Below are 25,399 nucleotides of genomic sequence, written 5' to 3' on the forward strand. Positions count from 1 at the left end.
CAGCTATGTACATTAATAGCAAGCAGCTAAACACATACAGCCAGTTTCCCGCCCTCCGCTACTACCACCACTACCAGCTTTTGGTAGGACATTTATATCCGGGGCACTCGAAGGGTCTCGGCCTTATGACATCGTATCGTCTCTGTCTTTGATTTGGGTCGTCGTTTATGCAATACACACAAGCACTGGTTGGATTGAAGGACGGTTTGACTGGTATCATACGATTAGTACCGCTGTATAGTTTGAAGTGAATCGACGCAATCCGCAACGAGGTAAGCGAAAAGGTTTAAATTTCAGCGTATCCCCAAAAGAAAAGAAAAAACAACGGACTTTACGATAGATCGTCAAAAATACCTTAGGTTTTCAGAAGCGGGTTGATCGGTGACAATGGCTGCGCTTGGCAATGGTTGTCTGGGGCACGGTACGGTCAAATGTCGAGACACAACCCTCGAAATAAATTGTTGATCTTTGCCTCCGATATGAATGTCTATTGAGTATAGGTGATCGGCACCTGTAGTTAGTCTATATTTAACGGAGAAGTCATTTGTGCGAGGATAGGTTAAGTGTTGAAACTATACGAGTAGCGTTGGTACGCACTGGTAGTCACTTGTATACGGGCGGTTTAAAACATATTGTTAGTGTGGAAGGGTCATGCACCCATTTAACACGTCGCGATCTGTTAGTTTTCAGTCATGCCGCTGCCGCTGCCGCCTACTGTCAATATATCGATCGCTCGCCCCCTTCTCCCCACCCCAATCAATGTAACATATATGATCACAATGACACCTCTTAATACAGTCGCGATAATAATATAGCAGACGCGATGGCGGAAACCCAACATCATGGTCGCTGAAAATTCCCGGGCTGGTTTCAAACCACCACGTTCGCTTTACATTACCTCTTCGGTTGAATTGTTTTAAATACCACATGGCCCTCAAGTCGTCCTGTTTGATCCGTAGTGATTATACAACGCCAAGTTCAAGTTTGAAAGTAGGTCGTCAGACAGCTCATGTTTAGACATTCTCGACAAGGCCACGCCATTCAAATAGTAAATACACCGTTATACAAACAACGACCGTTGATTGGGACAACGTGGACTCGGCCGCATATAAGTTTGTTTTATTGGAAATTTTTTATCGTTCCACTTCGGTTGCTGTAAATACTTCGCAAATGTTTCCAAAGTGTGTCAAAACAAGACAGTGTAAATACAGACACAATTTATTGCGAGAGATTTCGTGTAATGCTCTTTCTGACCCCGTTTGATGCCAGTGTATTTCGCAAATTCCACCGCGAGTACATTGCTCTTCGCGAAGCGGGGCCGCCCAGTCGCGTTCGTTGTCACGGTCGTGGGCAAACATGGCCGAATGATTAACATAATAAAATGGTATTTTATTTTAACAGTCGGTTAATAAAACTCCTACGTTCGTTGGAGATATACATCGAATGTTTCCGTAAAATTAGACACTTGTTCGCACATTAAAACAAATGTTAATGCACGCATATTCACCCTGTAGACGATTATAGATAAACATTTTAAACGATAATATTACAACTAAAAAAAACATACAACTGTCAATAATTATGTTATTCTCGGTCATAACGATCCTAATACCGTTAATTTCTTAATGATTTCTAATTAAAAGGTCAAATGGGGTTTCGACCCATTGTTATGTCTGTTGTTGTTAATGAATGTCTGGCTTTGGTTATAAATAAAGATCACGACTGAGATTAGTCTCAGAGGAGTTTACAACCAGCCCAAAATGTTTTACCGTCTGCTAAAGAAAAGAGAGCGAAAATAAAATCCAAATTGATTTTCCATGCAGTGTTCTTAGTTCATCGTTTTATCAATTGTCTTCATTTTATACGATTTAAGCGTGTGTCCAGAAAAAAACTGCTTTCAATTTAGTGTGGAATTTTCTATCATACGATAATTACATATCAAAGCGCGCCATAATTTTCCCGCCAAAATGCTTCACATACTTGTTACCGTTTTCTTTTTTCACAGCATTGCCCGAACAATTGTGAAATGTATCAAATCGTCGGAAATGTTACAATGATCATATTTGTACATATGTAGATGTAGTAAACGAAAACAAAACAAAACAATGCGTCCTTTTTGGATTACGAAAGTAACTCATGTGCATGTCGAAATTATGACCTGAAACAGGCTGTATGAATGCAGATTCGATTTATGAAAGCAGGCGCAGACGACACATTGCACACATATCTTTTCATATCACATGACACTGTTCATAAATCCACATATATTAAGTTTCATGTTTACGCTGAAAAAAATGTTTATTCATTTTGATAAACGGGCAACCTGGAGCTAATCGCCTAGGCAACCGTCTAACCGCATCTGGGTTACATTACCACGCGAGCTTTCTCCTGTCGCCGCCGTCGCCGAATGGAACCATGTCCACTAGTTGTAAATGTATAAATGCAAGTGGGAAATTGTTACACAGAAACGCAGGAAAAAAATGCATGCACACTAAAAGGCTCTGAACGTTGCAGGTGCTCACTTACGTAACCCAGGCACGTAGTAGTGAAATACTAACACAATGGAATTCGAACAATAGAAAAGATGGTGAATGATAGGTAGCTTGTATACGCGAATAACAGTATTAGTTAATATTTATAAACCACACGCAGGCTACCGAGTAACCAATATCTTTTATATGCCACTTAACACCGCATAGTATAACACGCCGACTATATTCAATAATACTTGCCTTTGCAGACGCGAGAACCACCGAATGGCAGCTTTAATGCGAATTAAAGTTATGGTAATACGTACATAGTTACGTTAGGCTATTACAAAATTCTTCATTTTGCATGGCTGAAAATATAATTTAGCGTAAGTATCCCTGGCAACGCCAGTGTTAAATTAATTTGGGATAAGAGAGAGTTACGTTGGCGTGAAACGTACAACGGTGTAAATTCGAATTACAATTCATACGCTGATCGCAGGATAGCACTCCTTTAAAATTACAAGGACACGGGACGGACCGCACCAATAAAAAGTCAGACACCCTATATATCGACTGACCCCACAAATCACGACACAATACGCCAGGCATGCACTCCTATACAAAGGTTACCATGGGACATGAACCAATCTCAACATAGAATGTCTTGCTTGTTTTCTGATGACTTAATCGCATTGTCATGAGGTAGGGCTCCCAATAGTGCTCAAATTAAACGCACATTCCGGTTTGAAATCAATTGTAAAAACGAGGACGAGAAAAATCTGACTTTCTGTCTGCGCCTATGTTTGTGTGTGTGTGTGTGTGTGTGTGTGCGCGAAAATTGCCGCGTCTTCGGGATCGCTGAGACAAGAAAATGAAACTCGATTTATTTAAAAAATAAACAAATTAAAGTACAATAAACTAATGTCTCACTCAAGTTGACGTTCCCCATTGACCATTAGATGGAGCATTAACCGGGCGTAGTGTGTGAATCAACACAAGTTTATTTATAAAAAAACATTGATGTGTGTAACATATGATTGACAGTTTGGGTGGAAACATTGAAATTCTCCGTCCTATGCAACGTATAACCAGATGTCATTTGACTTCGTCATCGACCTCCACTTTACAGTGTCTTGATCTTTGTATTCATGATACATCCACCTGGTGGACGGGAAAAGACGCATTTAACGCCCCTAAGGCGCCTCCAACATAATACCTCGCGGTTCATTCACAACTCGGATGATTGACACTCGATTATGGAAATTGAGAACATTGTACTCTTAGTCGGTCGTGGCAATTTTATCCCAGAATGCACTGCGTGTCAACCACGAGAAGAAAAAAAGAAGCGAAGGCAGAATGCTGCAGTTTAATTGTACTATTAAAAAGTAGAGCTTCGGAAACTTGTACGATTCAAAGAAAAGATTTCTATAAATAATGAATAAATAAATAGAGTTCGTACAAGTATTCCGAAGTACATGCGCATTGACGTCGCTCATTATTGATGACGTAGCTTGAATTACTATTGTGTCTGACATAATATTTTGTTGCTATTTGGGGTTTTAGTTTAAAAAGATTGTGTTCTTTGGAAGCTGTCTTATAAATAACATATTGTTTTCATAATATTTGGCCGTTTTTCCAAAATAAACACAGACAGCCAGTTTCCTGCCCTCCGATACTACCACCACTGCCAGCTTTTGGTAGTATATTTATACCCGGGGCACTCGAACGGTCTCGCCCTTATGACGTCGTATCTTCTCTGTCTTTGATTTGAGTCTTCGTTTATGCAATACACACAGCACTGGTTGATTGATGAACGCTGGACTGGTACACGTAGTGCCTAATACCGAACTGAACTGCGAATAGCTTTCTACTTTCAAAGCCATGTTGGTCGTCCCGGTGACTGTACACAGATTCCTGATGCTGTATTGCGTATGAACCAATGAAACACGTGTCTGCCTTTAAGGATCAAATCACGACCGATCTTTCTTTACTCGCTGCGTTGTTTATAGATAAATGTCATTTTTCTTTTCTTTTTTCAGACAGACTCGTTAGGTTGTTGTTGCGCGGACATTAACATTGTTTCCTTTGTATGGCTCCGATTACAGAGGTCGTCCGCCACAGTGTATTGTACGTGCATGATTAAATCGTACCTGAAGTAGGGGTCGAGTGCTTGACCAATTAAAGAATCACGACATCAGCCGGCTCAGGTAACCAGACGATGGCTTTTAGGCTTTATATTTAAAACTTGGTTAGCTGTGTTTTCGTTAGAAACTCTATCTATAATAGCTGGCTCTGATACGATCCGCAATTTGTGCCAGCAAGGTGTCCCGGACACAATGCGCGTACGTGATGTAATGTTGTCGGAATTTCGTCTGATTTTTCCCCGACCTAACGTTTACGGATGTCTACGATAAGCGATCGTACTGAAATGTGTTTTATTCGATGATGATTGTTTTCCTGGTTTATTCGAACTAATATACTGCTCGCATTATATACTTTTGCAATGACTGAATTTTGATAACTCTATATGTCAACACAAATGTTCATCAAATGGCCATTTACTTAAACATCATGTTAAATTTGGCGTTGCTCCGAATCGAAATATTTATCCGCCAAGTTGTGGTGTGGTAAAATATGTGAAAAATATGTTTGTGGTCGTAATACGATTAACTACAAACCAACATGAACGACGACGATTAACAAGATGGCGGATTTGCTGGCGTACTAAAAAAAACGCGTGTCACTGAAGACGCGCAAATCTATTGAAACAAACGCCATAACAAAACCGTATGACCGGGTAAACGTTGCTGGTCACGTGGTGTAGAAATCGAATACAGGTAGAGGCAAATGCATTATGAAATGTTATTTCATTCAACAAATATAATAATTCGAATAATGACTTGTCACGTGATAACATGAATCACATTTCACAGAAACGAACGAGGTACATCCTTGAATACTATACGCATTCATTAAGCTTAGAAGTAACTTGAGTACCTCGGTCAATTATGATCAAGGTACTCAACAATTTAAGCTGTATATCTGGGGTCAATCAACATTTTTGTTGTTTTAATGTAAAACAACACAACACTTCATAAAATGCAATGTATTTATAATAATAAAATAAATTTCCTAGTAATTAAATAAAATAATGTTCCACGTGTTGCGAGAGTGGTATACTAGTGTTTTACTTTTTCGACTTTTTCGGAAAAAAAAACACATTTCTTATTGCCTTGATACTTGGTTTATATGTACCTTGGGCAGACCTCTCTCAGACTTGTTCATTTCGTGATGATATCCTCACTTCTCTAATTTTGATGAATATTTTTTGTCATTTTTGGTAAAAAGTGATATTTTCGAATTCTTGTTGAAAACGGCAAATCCGATTGCTTTAATATTATACATATAGGTACCTCAGGTAGACCTCTCTCAGATTTTCTAATGATATCTTCTCTTCTTTAATTGTAATGTGCATTGCTAACATAATAATATAATGTTCCATGTTTTTTTTTTATTGAATAATGTCCCATGTTTTGATATAATAATAGAATAATGGTCCATGTATAGAATAGAATCAAAGTACATATTTTGAGAGAATAGAATAATGTTGCAAGTTTAAAGACAATAAAATAATGGCTCTTGTTGTTAGTATATGATAATGTTTAATGGTACATGTTTTGAGAGAATTGTTTATAATCATGTTCCATGTTTCGAGTGAGTAAAATAATGTGCTATGTTTCGAGAAAAAAGAATAAGGGTCTATGTTTGATAATTTTTAATAATGTTCAACGTTTTATAGAATAGAATAATGGTCTGTGTTTTGTTAGAATAGAGTAATGGTCTGTGTTTTATAGAATAGAATAATGGTCTGTGTTTTATAGAATAGAATAATGTCACGGGGGAATAGAATATAATATTGATCCATGTTTTGAGAACATATAATATAATCTTGTTCCATGATTTGAGGCAATAGATATATAATAATGATTCGTGTTTTGAGGGTTAGCTATTTTTGTAGTATTGTTCACTGTTCATTCTGAGAAACCCTTCACAAATTTGTGTCTACTTTTCCGATCATTACTTTCCCGATGCTCCTTTTAGAAGCCCGTGTTAGGCAGTTACCAGTAAACACAACCGATTTCGCCCAGCAGCGTTGTGTGCGGTTAGCTCGATTCAAATTGTTGAGAATGGTTAAAGCAATTAGTGAGTCTGAAATCAAGTGAAGCTGTAACATCGATGAGATAGAGCGACTCAAACCACAGCTCCCTATAGCGGACCGGTAACCCTGGTAGACCGCATACAATTTTAAACGCGTCGCTTTTTTAGCGGAGTACACCCCGGGGAATAGTATAATTAGAAGATTGGGTTGGAGAATATTAGTGGTCTGCTTTGTGTAGCGTTTTACAGACAGGAAAACAAAAACCCAGAAAGTACGAGAAATATGTATTGAGTCAATAATGGAAATTTAGAATGGAAAAATAACGTATTCTCGTGATTATCTCAGTACTTCTTACTCTCTACTGCTATTGTTGGCTTTGGATGTATCATCGTGAAATCAACTCGACCAGGCTTCGTTTCTCATAGGGAGCGAGCATATTGTTTTACCTCCCTCAAGCCAGAACCCATTTACTTATTAAAAATGTATTTCAAATTCACAAGCAACTGCACTTTCATCAAATATTAAACATATACGATCCAAGTTTCGTTTTCTATGCTTTTGTAATCAATAATCTTTCTGAAAGTTTCAAGTTGTGAAGCTAATAAAGATGAGATGAATGGAGAGAGAAGAACTCCATCGGTTTAGGCTAGGCATGTCCTGCGGCATTGCGATTGGTGCTTTACCCTTTTACAAGTGCTAGGCAGTATTAACGAGAGCAACACAGCCACAAATTTGTTTCTTGTCGTTTGTTTGGCGGGGAGTATTGGAGCAGCAAATATTTTCCAAGAGTGCTTAGTCCCGGGGTCCAATTAAAACTTACGATTGCTATAACCTGTGATCTCTACCGACGGTATTTATATCAAACAAGAACTCACCTTAATGTGAGCAATTTCTATAATGATTTTTCTCATTATCATTGATAAATTGCTCCGGGTAAGTTCGTCTTTACTATTGTCGTACTGACTGTCTCCGTCTCACCGAGTCATCGTCTGAGCAGCATCCTTGACTTCTGAAAGACACGATCATTTCTCCCAGGTGAGTTTATCGCCATCTAATTCACCAGCGATTGGGAAAAGATCTTAGCCGCTTTCGTGAGACTTTTTGTCATGATTAAGTTGAATTGCACATTTACGAGTTATTTGGGAGATATTTTTGTTCTAAATCGTATATTGGTATGCCACTTGGTGGAGTATCGGCACGGGTAAAACTGGCTAGCGTGTATTACGTAAAAAAACTATCCATGGAACAACAACCAACGCGTGCACGTTGAATTGACCGTACGCTCCAATAATTCAAAGTACATGCGCAAATTCTTTGTTTCGTCAAATGAACAGTAGTTCGTAGTTACAAAAACAAGGTGTTTTGTTTCTGAAAAAAGCATGGTTTCCGTATCAAATGCAAACATTCTGGAAACATCTGTTTACTCCCAGTGCTTGGTGCCCACGGCAAGTTTCTGTCACACAACAACTCACGGATATTGCTAACAAAAAATATTGAAATACAATATTCGTGTAGCTGATTTACTACATCGCCATATTGAATCCTGACATTCGGTGTACAGGCTGCCTACTTTAGGTATCAAAGATTTACTACATGGACCACAATCTCTTGTAACAAAAAATAACGTTCAACCGACCCGGTCTATGTTATATACGGACCCCGTGTATTACACAGGGTCGGTTGAGTGTTATTTCTCGTTACAATCTACGTTGATATGGGCACGCTATTTAATGATCTATTTTGCGTGGTAGAAGGGATTGCATTTTGAACAAAAGTAGTACGTTTTAAGCGTTTACACGTATTGCTTTGTAATGTATGTTACACCAGTCGGTATTAGAGGGTTCATCCTGCTGTTCTCTTACCTTCAATAGTTAATGATTTCAAGCCGATTTCAAATATTGCCATTTGTGGTGTGTAACTGTTCCACCGATATCTCTTGAAATACAGGTCAGATTTCAAGAATAGTTTCGCAACTTTTTTCCATCCACAGACCGATCAAATTCTCTGTTACAAATACGTGAGTATCAATTAGCCAATTTGTTTTTTTCGGGAGGTAGGACAACATGAGATTGACATTATTATAAAATGATAGCAAACCACGACCATACAATAATAATCATACCACCTGATATTTTCTTGAACACTTGAACTATATAGCTCGTACATGGAACATACACCCTTCTTCTTGAACACATTCCTGGCAATAAGATATGTGTTCCTCGCAGCTGGCTATATATTAGACCATTGCACATCTGACAAGTGTTTCATTGTGTGAAAAATATTTGTTACTAAAATACCATCTTACACAACCTAGAACATCTTCTAAGGTTAAAAATAACAACCAAGTTCAAATGTGTTTCAGCCACTAGTACTACATTTAATATTGTGATGTTTTTTTTATTTGGTTTGTTTCGACCGCTCTAACATTGCCAGTTCTGCCTTCAAAATTATGTTTTTCAGTTCGTTTCTGCTATCCACACAAGGGCACTTTCTCTATACATCTTGCTTTTCTTGTTACCATGGACACCTGTTGAATTCAACATTCCTTGAAATACGTGAAATGAATACAGACGAATATTTTTAAACATTTAAATGTAAGAGAAAACCATAATATTATATTGATTAGTCGTGGCATTTAACCGAGAGCACCAGTTCCCAATGAAATAGTTCTAAGTAACGCAAACACTATTTGTGATCACAGTTTTATTTTATTTGTTTGTCTTGATTCCGTTGTGAAATCTATATATTTATTTATCGCTGAACCCTAAACGATACCTAGACACACCCCTGACTTGTTCCGACATACGATATGCGAGCCACATGGCGTAAATGGCACTTGTCACGTGCCCCAGCGCTCTGTGGAAAATGTACATAATAAAAAATGAAGTCCAGTCCTTAATTTTCACAGAGTGCGAAACAGTTGTTTTGTTACCAGCGCGATTTGTGTTTGGAACCATAAATAAACATAACTAATAGTACAATGCATTGAGGTTTATTGTCACCTGGGTCATTATCCCCTCGTACCATTTCTGAGAAATGCTGGCATCAATGAGTCGTTTCAACGCTCAAAATTGTGATGAGCAGGATTACACAAAATTGTGAAAATACGGTTAAAATCTAAATCTTAATTATAACCTTTTGTTATCTGGTTATAACCCCTTCCCCCGTGTGAATTGCTTACATTATAGATTCGAAGTCAGGAAATTTCGACGCGATGTCATGTTTCACTAGTTATATGTGTAATTGCAACGTCTAAAGGTTGCAATAAAGGTTGCCGACGTTTAGAAACCTCATTTTATGAAATGACTACTTCGTTATGTCGCCATGAAAAAAGGTACATCAATATAATAAGTAGTGAAATTGACATGGAAAGAATAGATAGTAGGTGAATCCGACATTAAGAAGTCACCTTAACCAAGCCGTGTTCATTTCCCGTTGGCTATTTCGGCTTGTTACATGTTACCGTTTCTAGCTCCCCATTATTATGAAATATAAAAGCCATCTTCCGCTTTTGTTCTGTTTGTGAGTATACGTAAATCACGCAAAAAGGCCTTTACTGGAAATGACTACCAGCTTGCCCTGCGGGTATAAAAAAAAACGGGATTGGAACTCGGAGAGGAGACAGCCAGACGACTAATTGCTCATAAAAAACATGGCGAAAGGAGAGTCGGAGGTGGGTCAAATTGTCCACCATGTTTTAACAACTCGACTCGAGCCCTCAGTTCGCGGAAAAGTTATCCCGAGAAAAAAATTCGGTTTAAAAAAAATAAAAACGATTCCACCATCGATTGAAATGAAGTTATCAAATTTCTCAATTTAGATTTTCTCGTTATTTAATTTGGACTTGACGTGAATTTGTGGTTTCACCATCGGTTTGCCTCGGGCGGCAGTGATTGAATTTACAACGTTGACAGATTGCATCTCACCACACCATGAACACAGAAATCACAAAAATATGACTACATTCTAATACTTTGGCGGTTTCGTTTAATCCGTTCTTATCATAAGCAATCGAAGAGTTGAGAATTTCGTCTCTGTGGGTGAATTACGGTAGATAATTATGAGAAAGAAAAATAGTTCTCGGGGAGAAAATTATTTTTAAATTGTACTAGAAGCAATTCTTAGGTAATAACAGCATAACAATCAAGACTACTTCTTGGCTTAGTAGGATGGTTGGCACGACTTCTTAGTGGCAATCGGCTTGATTGAAACAGGTTATCTAAAGTATGATTGTAAGTGTCTCACCACTATAGTATGTGTGTTTTTCTTTTTTAAATAAATAAATATATATATATATATATATATATATATATATATATATCCACAAGCTGGAAAATCACCGGCCGCCCAGTCTGGCGCTCATATAGGCCTGTATCACGTGACCGGGGTGGGGTACGTTTGGTATTTCATTACACCTGGTGCTATCGCGCGCTGACTGCTCGACGTTGCTATGTTGTTGAACAATTTTTTTTAGGAACTATTCCCCAGGCGTATTGTCTGCTCGTTATTACTATAATTTATTTTTCGTCATTCAGACAGCATTTGGATAAGAGGTGCAATCTGGGGCCGAATTTCCGCTGTAGCTGCTCAGTAATAATAAGTGGCGCGATTATTACCACGCATTTTTATACTTTAATAGAGAAGTGCTTTAACCGTAGTGGGAAACCGCCAAGACTGACGGCTTCACCTGTTCTTTTTGATCTCCGTCGTGCAATTTCTTCCCGTCTTTCTCTGAGCATGTTTTGTTTATACTATTTTCCCCGTTAACAATTTGCATGACGGTTGCTATTGGCAAACGAATAAGCGAGTTTCGTACGCTTTTATTTTTATGTAATAATTTCGTGCATCAATACATGTATTGCCGGTTGGCTCGGCTATTTGGTTTCCTAGGTTCTGGCAACCAGCGGAAGCACAAAAACGCCTTTCTACATAGTAGAAAGCACCCTTTTGTGAGTATGCCAGTGAGCTTCATATAGATGTTCTGCTGATAGGTGAATTATTATTAGGATAGCGGAAAAGTACTGAGTAAAGAATGTAGACGCAACTATATTATTGTCTTCTTCCCTTTACAATACTTTAAATTAGCACCTGCGTGGATTCGAAATTGCTAGTTTAACTGTTAATTTAGATACTACAGGAAATGGAATCCTTAATTCCAAAAGTCGGACAATTTAGCCCAAAATTAACTTCGTTCTCTCTTTTTTTTCATCGAGGCAGAGTTTTTATTTATTTTTGTCTCAAATCATTTCATTTTTATGACTAACAATAAGAGCTCATTTTCTTAAGTTATCACCAAATCAAAGCCGTTGTCATGACGCAAGCGGTGCTGCCGATGATTTCACGCATCATGTACTGTGTTCGCACTTCGAAAGTCACGCTGCCAAAATCTGACGACACAAACTTAGATCACGTGATAAACTCTCCTGTTTTTTTTAAAAATTATCCCTAGTGGCACTGTGGCTGAGATTTCGGTATAATTTAAGTGACTGGAAACTTTTCCTGACTACTTTCCGGGACAGACTTGAACTTCAATGATCGAAATTGGTCGCCGACGGAGTCGAGGTCGCGGGACCGTAACTTACGCTCTGGGAATATACACTCTTCTGTTGAAATGAACCAAATAATGCACTCTTTGATAAACTGTCACCATTTGGTAATTGGCACTCCAAACGTCCAAAGTTCTCATCGTTTCGTGTTAATCGACTAGGATAAATCGACAATTTCAGCAACAGTTATGAATAATTTATTCGTATTTGGGCAGAAATTGGTGAATGTCAAAGGCGTTAGACACTTCATAAACTTATGATTATAAATAATGTATTCGGCCAATTATTCGTCGCGAGCGTGAGTCATTACTAAAACCATCCTCGTTTCACTGACTGCATGGTGGTTGCCAATTTTTCGCATTTCGGCTTGTCATTTTTTGAGTTTGTGATACCACCGTGTGTAATTTCATGGGTCAGGGCGGAGCTGTTTTTCCAGCGTATAGCTCCAGGCTTCAATTTACATGAAATTGTTGTAACACTTAAATATAACTTCATAATTGTTATGAACGACCTTCGCGTTTTAAATCTCGGAGCTCGAGTGATTTGAGGGGGTCATATTGACATTTCTGACAGCTTCACTGGTGGAGTTCTCCGCTGTATACAGTGTTCCTCGTTCTTGCTAAGTTTCTAGGACTTTCGCAGTGCACTGTGTTGTTCTTCTATTGTAACTGAGCAAATCTACAAACTGGGGTGTAATGTGGAGTCACTCGTGTGTGTGGGAGAGGGGCACGATAACTCAATTTTTCCCCGTCCTGTAAGATTTATGTGTCAGAATGAAATCAGCCTGCCGTCAAACATTTTTATTGAAGTTACATCACATGCTAATTAGAATAGCATTGATTGACGATCAATATTGGTTTGTGTTGCGGCAGAACTATGGAATAAAATAAAATGTACAGGAATTTCCTAGTTCACGCAACGTTCGGCACACATTGCTCGTTTCTATGGCAATGAATGCTACTCCGTCGTTACAGGCGTTGCTGTTTTCTTCTCCTTTGACCTCGACACTTCGAGTCTAATAGATTTAATAACTTTCTCAACTCTGTTAAACTAACAGTTTTCCACTAACTCGGATTACCTGCCATATTTGTCATTAATATACAGTACTAGTACTTAGAAGTATACCTTTGCTTGTCGCCACATCCACGTGTTGTATGTCCCATCCAATAATCTCCCGCTATAACAAGTTGGACCCCAAGATAATAAAACCTTTGCCAGTACTATGTACTCATCACGGCGAAGCTTCTTTTTAACCGCCTTCGCGCTCTCTAGACGCGAACACACTTTCCCGTGATGTCCCCAGGCCGCGATTTTTCCCCCAAATCACTAAAAATCTTACATTTTAAAACACTAAATCGGGATTTAGTCATGCATTTTCGATTTGAATTTATGAAACAGGGCGTTAAGTACTTTCGATTTTCAGTTATTAAATGTGGCCGACAGCTAGGCGAGATAGCGGTTTAATCTTTAATTCAGCAAACTCTACTAACCGATCTTCTTATTAACGTCTACCATGTTCCATTAATGATGTTAAAAAGTGGTCACATCTTCTGTTGGGAGAAAGCTTCGCCATAGTATTTTTTTTTTGAAAAATAACACCTCAATGAATTGGGGGATTAGGACAGGTGTAAAGATGATGGAAGTTCTGTGTGGGATTACCAACCATGTTAGTCTGATCTTATCAAAGATTTCATTGAGGTGGAGATTTCTGTCGGCGTTTACAAGGATATGTAGCCGCAGTATTCATAATGGATGTCGTACATTCTGTCCTTAGACATTTTTAATATGAATATTCTAGGCAAATAAAATACCATTCCGTCACCTCCATGCATTTGTCCGCCGAGAAATCTCCGTACACGCTGCTCAATTCAGTGTATGTGTCAGGTTTCGGTACCATTCATCATGGGTTCTATATTTATATTTGTCTTAATGATACACATAAAATCAACTTTCTATTTTTGCGAGTTACAACATGTTCTCTGGATTCCGTTCGTGATTTCGCTCCTCGTGATCTGTTTAACTCCTTATTAATAAGTTATAATAACAAATATATATATATATAAAATAATGTAATTTTCAACTTAATTTGCCCCAAAGATCACGCAACTCGAACGTTCGCTCTTAATGAAATAGAACCGATTGACATTTAAACAATGTAAAGGCGATCCTTTCTTAAGATGTCTGCTTTTTATTTGTCACTAAAATCTGAAATATCGGCTGTCGCTTCTCCTGGGGCAATTGATGTCGCATAGTATTCTATTACTGTTTATTTTCTTCTCGCCGTGTATTTTTGCTCTTTACTGAAGCCACTGAGCCTTCACAATGCCAGAGTCACACAGCCAGACCTTTCCAATCTAAGAAGGGCAGTCACATGCTAAGACACAATTGTCCCTCTGGGGCACATCTGGTCTGTATTGGTGTTAATTGGTGGGGTATGTATGGTCATCCCGATATGGATCATATTTGCGTACTAAGCAATTGTGCTATCACAATAGTAGACACCGTATTCCCCGGTATAGATTAGATATATCTGGCGAATTTCGACACTGTCGTGTCAGGCTGCTTAAGCTGAGGACAAGAGGTTGGATCGTCACTAAAACCGGAATGAAAATCGCCCCATCGGAACAATTAAACGTTGGTACGTTCAGTACATAGCAATGTGTTATTTATAGAACGTGTGCTACCAAATGAAGACCTGGAAAAAAGTGAAAAAATCGGGAAGAAAAGAGAAATGCCGTGACATTCACGCTAATGTGGATTACGCAAAGATATCAATGATATTGTAAATGTGTCGTGAATTGGAAGGGGTCTCCTTTTGCCTGTCACTGTTTCTCGAAGTATAGTCGAACATTGCAATTGAAAGGTGAAAAAAGCGTTTAGTCAATACTAACATATTAAGAGAGATGTTAAAACTTCGAGTCCGTTGCTCTTATTATGATATATGATCTGTTGCGTGCAGTCAGACTTACAAAATCCCGGCTTTCTGTGGCGTACTGGGACTATAAAAACATACGCTGTATTTTTTTCTTATTCAAGTGCCCCTCCCCCGCCCGTATATGTTAAACATTACAACGACCATTTTCCTATACAATGGCTTACCGCTGGTCCGCGCTCACCGGCGTGTTACACCGTCACTTGCGGTTGTACATAAAGATATCTATTTAATTACTAACAAAAATAAACAAGGCATTAACACTATTAGCTGTGAACGGAGCTACGCCCACTCCTTCAAAACAAAGACCGGTTGCGTAACTTGTTTACTTGGGCACTTTAAGCGACTTTGTTTTATAAGCTAACAGTTTTTATTGGCACGTCAACTCAGCAGGTATTGTCCGGTGTTCACACCGATTACAGCAGGGGTCGTTCCGGGTCACAGCAGGTCCTCTTGTACTTGTTGTTGTGTTTGTATTTGTAACGTAGTCTGCCACTTTAACCCTGACCTTTGTCGTGTTATGTCCCCCCCTGAAAGCCGATTCGCGTGCCGTTTGTAGGAACAATGGTGTGCCTGTAGAGGGCGCTATTTTGACGACAACGAGCAGCGGTGCATAGCGGTGGTGGTGTGTTACATGTAATTTCGTTCAGTGGTGTTTTACCGCGGGCTGGTCGTAATTGAAAACTGCTAGTATTATCCATTTTTCTTACGTATTAACACCCGGCATTGTGTTATTCCAGCGTCGCTCGGAAAATACCCGGGGATGGTAATTTCGATGGCAACTGCTACATACATCAGTGCGGTGGCCCTGAGGAGATATGACGAGGAGGAGGAGTGCATTTCCGCCAAACACACGGCAATATCCGTGATTGGTTTGGCTTTGATATCGTATAGGAAATCAGTTTGGGTTAAAGCAATAGGTCAATGGTCGTTAGTAGTTCTTGATCTATTATGCCAAAGGGTAAAGACTTTTCAACCGTTTCGTGTTGTATATACTTGTACTCACAGAAAAGAAAAAAAAGTCTTTATCTCTGACCGAAATTCAGACCCTGAAACCGAATCCTGTCCGTGTTAGTTTGGAGGCAATTTGACACGGGGTGGCGACCTCTCTTGTTTCACGCGCTTGATCATTTTGTCTGGATTCGCTAATATCTTTGTGGGTATAGCTGTTGTACGGAAACCTCGAAAAGCACATTTTTAAAAAAAATAATAATATTAACAAAAAATGGTCGGGGAAAAATAACGGGCTGGGTCATGGATTTGCTGTACTGTGGGTCAGAACACAAACACCTCACAACCCTGGCAGACGATATGTATGCATAGCTTGTACCTATGGGCAGCACCGATTTATTGTGCTCGATGTTTACATTATAAACGAACAATACTGTCTGGCCCTTTGAAAATGGTCTCTTTTGTCAGGTATTCTTAAGAGAGGCAGAGACCCTTGTGGACAGGCATTTGTTTTGACTTGGTGTGGTTATGCAGAACTTTAAGAAAAATACAATAGAGCGGGCGGCTTACAGTGGGATTTTTTCCCGTCTTTAAGTGTGCTCCTCGCACGCTAGCTGTAACGCCGTTCAATTTTAAAAAAAGAACTCTTTAAAACTCACATCAAGCGCTGATTGACGAATGTGCATGTGTATATTTCGTAATGGCCAGTAAAGTTTTGAATCTTTGCCGGTTATGAACTGAAAGTGAATAATTCGTTCTCGCGTATTCAAATGCATACAATATATCCGCAATATACATTAGGTAAATTAGTATAAGTATTCGAACTCCGAGATTGTAAACGCAACCATCTCCCCGAGTTGTTTTTTGTTGGAAGAAAGGCATATTTTTCACGGAGGGAGGGACGACGCTTGCTGTAGTGCCCTTATCAGTGCACATGGGGCGAACGAGTAAAGTAGTTCGAAACCTTTGGGTCGGCAGTCCCCGCCCCCAGTACAATGATTGCTAGAACGGCTTTGTTTGTCAGTGTCTTGGTTCGATTTATCTTCTCGGCGTCTGCCATTTGGCCCATGTTGCCCTACTACCTCTCATATCATGGACACCCTGCGTTCACAGACTCTGCCCTCTAACCACGTCATTTGCGCTACATTTTTCTCTAGCGAGAACGCGATTGTATGAAACATAGTAAATAGGAAAATAGGACGCATAACAGAGAACGGAGTGGAAAAAACTGTTTCGCCAACCACACGCGCCTGCACTGTATTTTATTTTTAAAAAATCACAACAACATGTTATGGTTAATTTTGCGGCGATCACGGTTCTCAGATTTAACGAGTGTGGGCTTGATTTGTGTAATGACAGTGACATTTGTACCCCATTCGCTCACTTTTTCTATACACATTACGAGGTCTATAATTCCCCGGTGGCAAAGGGCAGGACTACTTCAAAATGGTTACCGTTATGCTCAGCCTCAATATAAACATCGACTGCAGCTCAACGTCTTCGAATTTTGTTTAGTTATTGCCACCCGAAGGTCGTCTAAGGTCAACTCCAAACGTGCGCTGTTACATAATCATTAATGCTATTTACGTGTTATGTACTCGTTAAGTCGGATTTGAACTTTAATTGCCAGGCATAGTTGCGCGTACGGGACATGGATGCAAGTATGTTTCCTGCCGAGTTCGGGCTTGTAATAATATTGAATATCGCAACCAACGACAGCTGGAGAGTAATCACAAAGGTTCCACCTTAAAAAAAAACCAAGTCAACAACAAGAAAAATTATCAAATATATAAATATATATACATATACTGAAAATAAATTTAAACACTGAACCATACGTTGCGTGGAACGATGAGTCGGTTCTATCGCTAACCGTCGTTCCGTATATAACACTGTGTACGTCTTGCGTAGTACAAGACGAAATCAAACACTCGTCTCGATCCGTCGCGATCCTCCATTCGCTTTCTGTATACAGTCCTATGATTTATCATATGTATAACTTATCGTCATCATCCTCCCATTTTTCACACCTCAACAATGCAGTAATGCCCGACCAATAAACAGTGTTTGGTGCTTTGATTGGTGTCCCAGCCACATGACCCCCATAAAGTGGATTTCCTAAGTAAACAACGAGCGTAAGGATATATTGACAATATGGCACCCATAAGTAGAGGCAGCGACAGCCAATCAGCGACGAGCTAGCTGCACCGAATGACAGGCCCTGACTACCCTCAAGGATAGAAGCAGTCGCCTTTAATTATCAGCTTCCAATCACCCCCTTGAACCTAGCTGACATTTCTTTCCATATAAGGCAATAATTGTCATAGAAACCCGACAGTTTCAACAAAAGAGTCAAAGTTCAGTATATACAGACATTCACGCACATCCCACTTCAAAAAATTACTCCGCACTAGGGCTGAAGCCGCCTTCGGTTTTTTCAGCCTTTTTTGTCACAGTACTAGAGTTACATGACAGCATATCTAGGTCGCTGAATCAAGTCTTCACAAGGTGAGCTTTTTCCAATATTAGTCATGGCCCGACTTAGGTTATTTTTCCCTCACTTTTGTCCGCTCAGGTTAGTCGTGTACTATTATGTTTCTTTTAAAGTTTTGATCTCTATGTAAAGATCTCAACCTTAACCCGAACTTTTCTTTATTTGTTTTTCCCCCCGTGCTCTATGCCTGAACAGTCGGTCGCACACATTGTACTCCGCCGAAATATGGCGATGGCAGTTAGTACATGGAGGGACCCTAATGAAGACCTGTCAGCCGACAAACAGCAGCACCAACAGCAGCCGCCGCCGCCACACCAACAGCAGCAGCCGCCGCCGCCAACCCAACCCCAACCCCAACAACAGCCTCCGCAACAAACCCCGACCACACCGCAGCAGACACCACCAGCACCGCACCAGACCATCACTCCACAACAAACTTCAACGCCCCAGCAACCCCCACAGCAGACGGCGACTCCACAGCAGACAACAACTCCCCAGCAAACAGCAAGTCAACAGCAACATATAGAATGTGTAGTTTGTGGAGATAAAAGCAGTGGTAAGCACTACGGTCAGTTCACATGCGAAGGATGTAAAAGTTTCTTCAAACGGAGTGTACGGCGTAATCTGACCTACACTTGCCGTGCGAACCGCAACTGCCCCATAGACCAACACCATCGTAATCAGTGCCAATATTGTCGGCTGAAGAAGTGTTTGAAGATGGGAATGCGCAGGGAAGGTAAGCAAAGTGAGTTTGTTTCGTTCATTTTACGATTTTAGTGCATATACTTTAGTTTTGAACAGGCCAGTAAACGTTTTGTTGAAGCGAGTGTGTAATTCGCATGTTCCTATAGTGTTATTGGTCACAATCACTACTGGGATAGGCTCGCTGGGACGCATGTTGTACAGTGCGCGGCATGTCAAGAGCGCGTAAATTCGTTTTTACTGACCAAAACTACAATTCTGTTTTTCTTTCCTTTCTCGCAGCTGTCCAGAGAGGCAGGATTCCCCCGACTCAGCCAGTACCCGGCCAATACGCCCTAACTGACGGTCGGTTTGACGGGCACTCCTACCTTTCGGGATTTATATCGCTATTATTACGTGCAGAACCATACCCAACGTCGCGATACGGAGCGCAGTGCATGCAGTCCAACATGATGGGAATCGATGGCATATGCGAGCTGGCAGCCCGTCTCTTATTCAGCGCTGTAGAGTGGGCTCGCAACATTCCATTCTTTCCCGATCTACAAGTAACCGACCAAGTCGCCCTGCTCCGTATGGTTTGGAGCGAGCTATTTGTGCTGAATGCATCACAATGCTCTATGCCATTACACGTAGCTCCTTTGCTAGCCGCCTCCGGCCTGCACACCAGTCCGATGTCCGCCGACCGTGTTGTAGCGTTCATGGACCACATCCGAATATTCCAAGAACAAGTGGAAAAACTGAAGGCTCTACATGTCGACTCCGCCGAGTACAGCTGTCTGAAGGCCATAGTACTATTCACTTCAGGTGAGTTTCAACAACTTTCATTGATCGAAGTTCGGGGCAGTTGACAGCGAGACAGTCGACATAGGCAAGTTTGCATGTTAGTACGCTATAGGCCTCCACTGATCCGTACATTACAGCGCCTCGCTCTGTATAGTCAGTGTACACACGCTATACAGCAGTTGACAGATACCCAGCATTTTCTTCCTAGACATATACACGAACGTAATAAGATAAACGAATTTTCGGAATGACGCAGTTTTAAAATAGTGTGATTCTGTGGGAAGATCGGTGCTTTTGACGATTGATTGAAAACGTGTATTAATTGATCGGTTTGGGTTGAAGAGTTACTCCAATAGGCCAGGCTATTTGTATTGTATTAAAGTGTACTGTGAAAAGGCAATGGTTGTCAAACAATACCGCTCGCGAATACAAGTTGGGATTACCAGAGAACGGGCAAAAAATGCCCTAGAATATGCACAAAACATGGTCAAAAAACCCAAACCTGCAGGCGTCTTTGTATTTGGCCTGCCTTCACCGTAACACCGACGAATTGATGGGGGTCACGCGATTCATCTCTGCTGCATGGCTGTTTTAACGGGCCATGTGCAGCTCGTCGTTACCAAATTCGTCGGACAGGGACTGTAATTATTATTTTCCAAATGCAATTGTCGCATGTATAGCATGTTAGGCGGGAGGTTGCAGATGCAATCTGATGGTAACAAGAAAACGTTTGTTTTCGGTGTTAGCGTATCGCCGCGTTTTCCCTTATGTATACCAATTCCATAGACTTATTAAATATCGTGCATTTGTTAATGTAAACACGATTTAGGAAGCTCGTCTGGTAAACAATATTGGAACACCCCTCTCATAACTGCTGTTTCGTTTGATATTTATTTATTTGTATTTTCGACTCGAAAGCGTTGGAATTTCCACCTCGTATCGCCGTACAATAGCAGTATGTCAGCGTGTCACTGAGGGGGTCACTGTGTTGTTCAGTCGGGGGCGAGGGCTGTCATCACTTGCCCTAATGCCAAACTCTTTTGACCGCTCCGCCATAAAGAAGTTTATATTATTGTCACATCAGCTGAGGCCCAGTAGAAGCTGTGAATATCCACGCATAGTCGAATTCGGCTGGATGTTTTTTTTCTTAAATCGCGCTTTTGTAGCCCAATTTTTTTTTCACTCACTGCAACTTCCTGTTTTTACGCACTTTTTGATTTTTTTATTGATTTTTCCAGTGTCATTTAAATAAAAGATTAAGGCACCTAAACACATTAACTTTTTTTAGTGAGCGTTAGGTATCTGTTTTATGCCGCTTAAATGTTATATGGCTATGAGTTTTTGTTTGTAGCACTTCGTTAACTTTTCCCGCTCTTTTTTTTACTTCATATTAAAATATATACCTGAGCCCAACCATGCATAGCCATTCGTTATAATTTTCTATTTGGTCTTAAATTTTACATGATTTCGTTAATCAATGCGTTCTTCGTTTTGAGTAACATAAAACTGACAGATTGTAGACAGACACATGTTCTGATTTGGGCATGTGAGATCACACGAGAAAATTTGTCTATTTTATCTAAATGTAATGGAAAAAGTCACACAAACATGAGAAGCATTTTTTTAAAACGCAATTTAAATGACTCTGATAGGTGTGTTAATTTGGTAGAATTGACTAGGTATCATTATGCTAAAACATGGGCAGACGCTCAGATCTGACGAGAAACACGCGACTCACTCGCAGCTAAGGTTCTATGGTTTTTGATCGTGTTCCTACGCCGTGATATTATTGTGACGCCATTTTACCCAGCATAGCGGGAAAGTATCGGAGTGTGTTTTTGCATTTGGACATCAGACGACACCCATCAGTGTTTCAAACGGGATCCGGGCGTTCTTGCATACTTACGCAGTCCTGTACCACACCGCAAATACTCAATTGTTTTGTTGTTGCTAATATTTTGCCTCCAATTTTCAGCGCTATTGTGAATTTCTTTTGTGTAGAAGTTGTCAAATTAGCAAATTACAGCCAACGGGAAACACGCTGAACAATAGTAACGCTTTTCAAAAAAAAATGTTAATATCTAAATAGAAGTGTAGAGTTAGAAATGCTCAGCGCAGAGACGGTATGTTTGATGAACCCGACGGATGTTTTATTTTTAAACCTGCTCCGTATTGTGGGTTTAATTGATAACAAGGGAAGCTATTTAAATATAATTGCTGAATTACTTTGTGCTGGTTGTGGAAAAAAGTGAAATATATGACTCGTCTATATTTGTTCAGTGAGTGTATTTTGCTAGTACCGAAACTATAAAGACCTATAATAACTCCCCAGCCCGCAAAACACCTGGTATTCGGGAAGGGTGTGTATATCGAGTTGTTGTTGTAGCAGGATGCAGGCGATAAAAATCCGTATTCAAATTGTGTGTGTTTTTTTTCGACTTAGTAGGACAACTCTTTTTTTCTGCGTTTAATCTCATAAACAGACACTGTCATTATAGTAGAATCGAACATATCAGCTAAACCGAGATTCTTATCTAATTAGTTTCTTTTTTCCGAGAGTCACAGAGTTATCGTTTTCACAATCATTTGCCGAAAACTAACCATGTCTGTCGCTACAGAGCGAACAGTCAGTGGGGCGGGGGAGGGGGGGGGGAGGGGGTTGGCAAGGATTTACTGGCCATTTCTCCTTGTATGTATGCATCGACTGACATCCATACTCTGCCCTTGCATTCCCTCACGTCGTGCGTCCCCCTTGTTCCCATTCCTAAGAATCGTGCAGCCCCCATCACTTTTTTAAGACATTCATCAGCGTCGACCAACCGTCGGGAAACAAATTTGATACCCTAACAAACGTAGACTTCACCTGATGTATACAGGATATACACTTGTACCACACTGACCATGGCCTGATTTGTGTTTACGCCTGTTTTTTACAATTATCTTGTTTTGTGATGAATAATAGCGAAATTCATCAAATAACCTATCCCCACACGTTCTCGTTTAATTTCGGTATTGTTTTGCCATTTCTTAACGTTTGGTGTACACACACACTAAGTTGATCTTCTTTATCACTGGCGTTTCCCAATTTGTGGGGGAAATGTCATGATTCATTCCCTGTGCCATCTGCTTATTGCTGAGCCCGGCGCGCACTCAGCCGTCTGTATGATAACAGGCTTAGTTTCGTGGTTTTCGTTCTTTCGCGTTCATTTCACAATGCAAGTAATGTTCTCTAGGGCAAAAGGGAAGTACGGCACCGTTAATCAATCCCATCTCAAAACCGCAGAAATGCATCTTCTTCATGATAAAGCGAGGGTATACACATTAGAGTGTAAGTGGCGGTGGTTACGGTACATCTGTGCCCATATTAGGTAGCGTATGTCTTTATACTGTGTTGTGCAAGTTCCGAAAGTGCATTGCGTATGCGTTTGGAAGTCACAAACTGTATTTCCGTGTGCACTCCTGTGTGTGTGTGTGTGTGTGTGTGTGTGTCAATTAAATAAAATGCGGGTTTCGCGCACATCTCTAGTGTAATTCTCATTTTAAGTTTTCCTTTCTTTTTTTATTTGACAGATGCTTGCGGATTGTCGGACGCAGCCCACATTGAGAATCTACAGGAAAAGTCCCAATGCGCCCTGGAAGAGTACGTCCGGAGTCAATATCCTAACCAACCAAACCGTTTCGGGAAATTACTGCTCCGTCTGCCTTCTCTGCGTACAGTGAGTTCGCAAGTAATCGAACAGCTATTCTTCGTACGTTTGGTAGGTAAGACACCGATAGAAACCCTGATTCGAGACATGCTTCTGTCTGGTAGTTCCTTCAACTGGCCATACATGGCAATCCAATGAGAAAGAACAGAACTTTTTAACGAATTCCAATTACCAACCCTGTTACCGAACGCAGGAGAATACAACAAATGACAACAAATGTAACAACAAGTCTTTCTTTTAAAACACCATGAGAAGTTAGTTTTGTATGCTTTCTTTTGTAACTTGTAAAGAAGCATATGTGACACTTTTTTTTTAAAAAGGAAAGAAAAATTATTATTATTATTATATTTTTGGACTTGAAAAAGTCTGGAATGGCGAATTTTATTAGTGTACCATTGTGTTCAATGTAGAAAAAACGTTCTATATGTTGAAAAAAGAAAAAAAATGCTCAGAGCAGAAACAAAAAATGAAAGTTCTATTATTTTTTCTATTGAAGAATCAAAACATAAAGCAAACAATATTTTATGCCGACTTCTTCAAAATACACCTGGATAATAACACAGATTTTTTTAACACTGTTTGTTTCGAAAGCGGAGATATTACGTATCATGTTTATGGTAGTGCATTTCTTAGTGTTTTTTGAATGTAGGTGGCTGTAGGGTAATGTTGAAATGTGATTTCGGTGTTCTTTTCGTCTTTTATACCAGGTTCAAAACCGGTGTGTTTTATTCATGAGAAACAACACAAAAAACGTCACTTTATTTCCGAGCCTTTTTTTTTTTGATAATGACATTTCTTAGATGTACTACACAATGCATTGTCGTATCACAACGAGTAAGACATATAAACAAAAAAATGTAAACAAAAACTAAAAAAAAAAGAGAGGAGGAACCAAGCAACCACTATGTCCGTGGTTGACGCGGAGGCTTTGAGCCAGTTTAAGAGAGTAGAAAAAGTAAATCAAAAATTATTAAAATAATGATAATAATATTATTAATCCATTTATGTTCATATATTTCCATGGATTACGATTGTGTTGGACACATGATGCGTGACTGCCCATATATGGGTCCTACATGTTGATTTCAGACTTGCGTGTTCATGCTATTCGTTGATAACTATATTTGCATAAAGCTATGCCTAGCTACCGTGTCCAAGACACACTTTTTGCCTCAATTAAACAGATGTGTATAAAATTAAAACTCGATGTTGTCGCTGTTTGTTAATTATTAAATTATTTATTATTATTATTATTTATTTTTTATACCACCCTCCCCATCATGTGTATTTTAGATGTCAAGGAATATTACAGAGGCATCCTCCTCCCCCATGTATACTGACATTACTTTAAAACACGTGTAGCTTGGGTATGCATCGTTAAAGCGTTTAATAAAGATATGCTTAAATTAATATGTTGGAAATTAGCTATTCCACGAGTGTACCTACGTTGTTGAAAATTAAGAGTACCTTCCAAGAGTTATTGATCTCCGCCATTGTCTTGATTCTTTCAGAACAGTCTGCTTTGGTCGAGTGTTCTCCTTTTCTTTCCTCCAAGGTCATTTGTGGAACCATGTGGGTCATCACCCTTTTAGCCCCCACCAATGCTTCAATGCAACCAAAGATCGGAGATTAGTTCGGCTTTGGACGCTTGTTT

At 39.8% G+C, this 25,399-nt stretch overlaps 1 protein-coding gene across 3 annotated transcripts; it reads left to right on the top strand.

The window, feature by feature from the left end:
* Positions 1 to 25,155, top strand: coup-tf (transcription factor COUP1). 3 transcript variants are annotated; one of them, XM_078008974.2, is made up of 4 exons: positions 1 to 272; positions 18,749 to 19,298; positions 19,538 to 20,059; positions 23,609 to 25,155. In XM_078008974.2, exons 2-4 carry the CDS (start codon positions 18,779 to 18,781, stop codon positions 23,881 to 23,883), a joined length of 1,317 nt encoding a protein of 438 aa, XP_077865100.1. In that variant the 5' UTR covers positions 1 to 272; positions 18,749 to 18,778; the 3' UTR covers positions 23,884 to 25,155. The 3 variants fall into 3 exon arrangements, with proteins under 3 accessions (XP_077865100.1, XP_077865099.1, NP_001158369.1); XM_078008973.2 differs by lacking the exon at positions 1 to 272 and adding an exon at positions 18,414 to 18,567; NM_001164897.1 differs by lacking the exon at positions 1 to 272 and adding an exon at positions 18,481 to 18,567 and having other exon boundaries at positions 18,749 to 19,289; positions 23,609 to 24,181.
* Positions 25,156 to 25,399: the final 244 nt, after the last annotated feature.

Source organism: Saccoglossus kowalevskii, chromosome 13 (assembly GCF_978046115.1).
Source record: "Saccoglossus kowalevskii chromosome 13, keSacKowa6.1, whole genome shotgun sequence".
Lineage (NCBI taxonomy): Eukaryota > Metazoa > Hemichordata > Enteropneusta > Harrimaniidae > Saccoglossus > Saccoglossus kowalevskii.

What these genes read in the sequence shown, in the direction of transcription:
- coup-tf (XM_078008974.2), top strand. Translation starts at nt 18,779, where the DNA reads ATGGCGATGGCAGTTAGTACATGGAGGGACCCTAATGAAGACCTGTCA. An exon ending in GCGCAGGGAAGGTAAGCAAA is followed by an intron (nt 19,299 to 19,537) that starts GTGAGTTTGTTT and finishes CCTTTCTCGCAG; the next exon opens with CTGTCCAGAGAGGCAGGATT. An exon ending in CATAGTACTATTCACTTCAG is followed by an intron (nt 20,060 to 23,608) that starts GTGAGTTTCAAC and finishes TTTATTTGACAG; the next exon opens with ATGCTTGCGGATTGTCGGAC.